General features: G+C 37.1%; 1 protein-coding gene across 2 annotated transcripts in view; it reads right to left on the bottom strand.

The window, feature by feature from the left end:
• The window catches only part of znf704 (zinc finger protein 704), a 49758-nt gene that overhangs the window by 10118 nt on the left and 34696 nt on the right, over positions 1–4944 (bottom strand). For both annotated transcript variants that reach the window (XM_016504340.1, XM_016504341.1), the window contains exons 3-4: positions 3440–3543; positions 2321–2562 (exon numbers count right to left, since the gene is read on the bottom strand). In XM_016504340.1, the coding sequence (XP_016359826.1) occupies positions 2321–2562; positions 3440–3543 (346 nt within the window). The remainder of the gene's footprint in view (positions 1–2320; positions 2563–3439; positions 3544–4944) is intronic.

Genomic DNA, 4944 nt, shown 5'->3' with positions numbered 1-4944 from the left:
AAATAATTAAAAAAAAAAAAAAAAAAAAAAAAAAAAAAAAATGTTAAAAATAATAATATTGTAATATATATCGTTACCATGAAATAAAATTAATCATATCGTGATATAAGATTTTGGTCATATTGCCCTTCCCTATTTACCATGGTGGTACCATGATTTTCTTGGAAGTACTTTGGAGTATCATCTAAACACCATGAAGTACCACACTATAACAAATCACGAAGAATAACATATTACCACCACTGTACCATACTACTGTCAAAGTAATTTTTGTAAAGGATGTAAGTACTATGGTACATAGTCAGTATACAATGAACTACCACAGTTTTAATGGTAACACCATGGCTTTGTAGTTAATACCACAGAACCATCATGCTATTTTTGAAGTACCTTGGAGTGACTATGTACATATCAACATATTGATAACAACATTGTTCAGTACTACCAAAAAGCCACAGTTTCACCATCTAATAACATGATAACCATTATTGCACCATGGTACCATCACAATATGTTTCGTAAGGGGGGCTTTAAATTTGATTACATATTTATATTTTCACATTTTTAAATATTTGTAATGACAATGACAAGTTGCTTAATTATTTCTGTATAATATGTCCATGAAATGCATATTTTACATTATAGTAGTGATAATGAAAACAGAGCACTGACGAACACTGGCACTGTTGTTGTCCTGGAATCCTAAGCTGGAGAGACAATAACAGAGATAAAGGAGGTCTATTCATTCTCACAAATGAGGGAAGACTGACAGAATCTGGGATGCACCTGACATGAGCCTGACGAACTGGAAGATAAAGTAGATCGGTGCCTGTGAGCAGCCTACTGCATTGGTAACTTATCTTCGTAAAGACAAGTAAATTGCCTCTCTACACAGCATCATCATGTCTAGTAACGGCACTTCCAAATGAGCCACATCCTAGAGAGGACAGTATGTTATTAAAAGTTAAGAAATATGTGCCCACGACTTCTCAAATAATCTGTCTGCAAGGCTAATATAAGACCACATATAAAATCACTTTTACACATCTTCCTCTAAATTCAGGAAATAGTCTTGTCACACACAGGAATAAAATACAAATTACAAGGGCTGTCAATCAGTTAAAATAATCTAATCGTGATTCAGGTCTCAAAATGCATATTTCTTCTACTGCATTGAAACACAGGTAAAATGCACTGAACAAAGAGGTTTTTGCACTGGTTTGTGGCTGCAGTTCTTTGATTAGGGTTGGAAGGTCGTTGTATCATGTCTGTTAAATAAATAGCAATTGAAATGCATATTTTGAGTCCTGAAGATTCTGTATATAATTTATATTGTAAATAAATTGGAATGAATCAAATCACTTGAATCACATACATGAATAGCACCCTTAAAAAATACATACATATACAATTCCCATAAATTTCAAGGGTTGAAAGGCATTACAGTCATGGTTGAACATTCTGTCATCAATTACTCACCCTCGTGTCATTCCAAAGCTGTAAGACCTTTGTTCATCTTTGAAACACAAATTATGGTATTTTTTATGAAATCCGAGAGATTTCTGATCCTGTATAGACCGCAACGCAACTGCCACGTTCAAAGCCCAGAAAGGTAGTAAGGACATCGATAAAATAGTCCATGTGACATCAGTGGTTCAACTGTAACTTTATGATTTTATGACTACCTTTCTGGGCCTTGAACATGTCCGTTTCATTGCTGAGAGCTCTCTGATTTTATCAAAAAAATCTTAATTTGTGTTCCAAAGGTCTTACGGGTTTAGAACGACATGAGGGCAAGTAATTAATGACAGAATTTAAATTTTTGGGTGAACTATCCCTTTAACTCAACTGATGCTAGATTTTCCTATACTAGATTTTGCAGACACCCATAACTTGAGTTTAAAAACCCAATTCTGATTGGCCTGATTTGAATCAGCCATTCATTTTAAAATTAATATACTGAATATATCGAAAAATGTCTTTATTCTAAAGGAGTACAACCCGATTTATACCACCAATGATATTAAAAAAAACTATAATACTGTTACTTATTTGCAAAAGCTGTTTTTAGTGCCGATGCATATGCAAATCAACCCTCTAGTATTCAGCACTCAAATACAAGTCTTTGTCTCACTTTAAATTGCATTTAAATTCCACTTCAAGGATCACAAACCCTGCCAGAAACATGTGCGGCAGCGGATTTTTGTGCCGCTTGTTGTAAATCTATTATCCCCCTTTATCCATTATTCCTATAGTAACGTTTAACTAAGTTATGTCTGATGAAATCTCCATAAGTGAAGGTGAGATGACAGCAGCTCACCTTGCGTTTGCGGGGGATGGGTTCGTCGAACAGCAAGCTGTTCCCATCATGCTCATCGATGATGTCGTCTGGTGGGCCGCTGAGGCTGGGCATCCGGAAGGGTTTGAAGCTGTCAGCGGACAGGGGAGGGGACGGCGTGGATGGGTTGGACTGGTCACTGGGAGCACTCCAACTCCAATATCCACTGCTGCTGTAGCTGGATGGAGTAAAGCCTCCGTCCTTCCATGAGCCGTTCAGACCCTCTGTATGGAGAGACACGGTGAAAGCATAAAGACACATTAAGTGCAGTAATTACCATCATCCCGACATATATACTGCTTTATAATACACTAAACTTTCAATTAAGTGTAATGACGAGTGAAAAGACATAAATGTCATGTTAGTTTATGAAACTCTGTGTGCAGCGGTGCTGTAACACACTGTAATAACAGAAAGTTAAAGTCCTAATTATATTACATAAAAGCCACAATTATAGTACTCCATTAAAGCCCTTCAAAAGTTATAACACATCCTCATCAAGGTCTTAAAGGGGCCACATGACATACAACATGATTGTACTTTTACTTGTTTCCCTTGGACTTTTTTGTTTCTTTGTGTGATTGTATTTTTAGCTCATTATGAGTCTTGAATCTTCCTCAAAATAATGATTTTTGATGTGAAAACATACTGTCATAAATATAGTCTTATAAGTTATAAATGTAGTCTTATAAACTTATAAATGTACCTATAAGTCTTAAAGGTACAGTGTTAAAAACTGTGGGAGGTCAGATAGAGAATATGAATGGCCGTTAAAACTAAATTATGACTGTTTTTGGTGCAAGACGCCTTTACTAACATTTAAAAGTACTTCAGGGAATAAAATGCTACAAAAGTGTAGAATATGGCCCCTTTAAGTTATTAGTAGATGACCGCTTTAAGAGAAGACAGCAAAAGTCAGTCTCATGACAGCTGAACTAGTGCACTACCGTCTCATGTGACAGTTTTTCATGCACATGTGACTGTGAAAACAGGAAATAGCTGAGTGTAGAGCAAGCCGTTTCTGCAGCTCAAAGCAGACAGTGTGAAAATGATTTCATGAGGGCTGAGATCACAGTGTGGTTGTGATCTAAAATGACTTACCACTAACTTTTACAGGAGGGCTGCGCACCAGAGGACTAGTGGACAGGCTGGTCAACACCATGGCAGCTGTCACTTTGTCCATGTCCACCTCCTCCTCTGATTTTCTGTAAAAGCAAGAAACGGTACTTAAAATCACCATGGAATCAAAAATTAGAATTCTTATTCTTATAATCCGTCCCATCGAACACCTGATGATCACGAGACCACAACAACTAGTAAATGTCAATGATCCAAACAACTCCTGATAGACAAAATTAAGTTCAGATTTTTTTTTCTCATTTGAGATGATGTTTCACTCATATATACACGTCACAGTAGGGAGAGACTTTAGATTTTTGCTTTTTTTTCAAAGATCTGACTACTTTGCAAGGGATTATTAGTCACATGACATGATTTACAGATCAGGTGATTGTTTTAAAACAACATGGCTGCATGTACAAAAAAAAAGTTTATTTGAATATTTGGGTAGGAAATAGGCTAACAAGCTAATCAGCTGTCTGTCTGCTAAGTTAGTGTCAAAAAACTTTCACAATTTTGGAATCTACTATTATACATAATTAAAGGGGTCATATGATGCGATTTCAAGCTTTCCTTTCTCTTTGGAGTGTTACAAGCTGTTCGTGAATAGATAAGATCCCTAAAGTTGCAAAGACTAACGTCTCAAACCCAAAGAGATATTCTTTATAAAAGTTAAGACTGGTCCACACCCTCCTAAAACGCCTCGTTTAAACGCCCCCACATGTCTACGTCACGATGTGGGAAGATTTGCATAACGCTGCCCAAATGTTCACGCAAAGAAAGAAATCGTAACTTTATTGTTGCTGCCGCCGCCATGTTGTGAAGACGCTGTGTGTTTCATTGCGAAAGCGAAAATACTTTTGTTTGGCCTTCCAAAAGAGGACACGACTAGATATCAGTGGTTAAGTTGTATTTAAACAATGTTCCAGAACAGTTCAACCCAAATATTCAGATGTGTCCAGCGCATTTTATGGAGGACTGTTTCCTGATCCTGGGAGAGTAGACTACAATGCCGGCTGTTCTGACTCACAGACTGTAAGTACGTTTTCATATTTAAAGAAGTTTTGAGCAGTGTAGAGTAGCACTTGTTGTTTGTCATTTCTCCGATCACAAATGCAGACATGGTTTGTTTACGTGGCGCGATGCAATGCAAAGCAACACGTAAAAAGACAGTATAAGTCATTATAATCCGTAATTATGTCCCCACTGGATGCAACTAATGCCTCGTTTATAATGGGTTTTAATGTTTTTGTCTAGCCGCTCCGGCCGGACACAGCATCACAGTATGGTAAGGTGCGTAACATTTTCGTCTCACGCTTGAGGTATTCGGCCAGTCACAACACACTGCATAGCTGGCCAATCACAGCACACCTCGCTTTTCAGATCGATGAGCTTTGTAAAAATTGACGCGTTTTAAAAAGGCGGGGCATAGAGGAGAAATAATAATGTACAGTATGTGGAAAATAATGTGTTTTTTGAACCTTAAA

Source organism: Sinocyclocheilus anshuiensis, unplaced genomic scaffold (assembly GCF_001515605.1).
Source record: "Sinocyclocheilus anshuiensis isolate Anshui unplaced genomic scaffold, SAMN03320099.WGS_v1.1 scaffold54, whole genome shotgun sequence".
Lineage (NCBI taxonomy): Eukaryota > Metazoa > Chordata > Actinopteri > Cypriniformes > Cyprinidae > Sinocyclocheilus > Sinocyclocheilus anshuiensis.
Note: the sequence above shows the minus strand (reverse complement) of the source record. Positions and strands in the feature narration are given on the sequence as shown.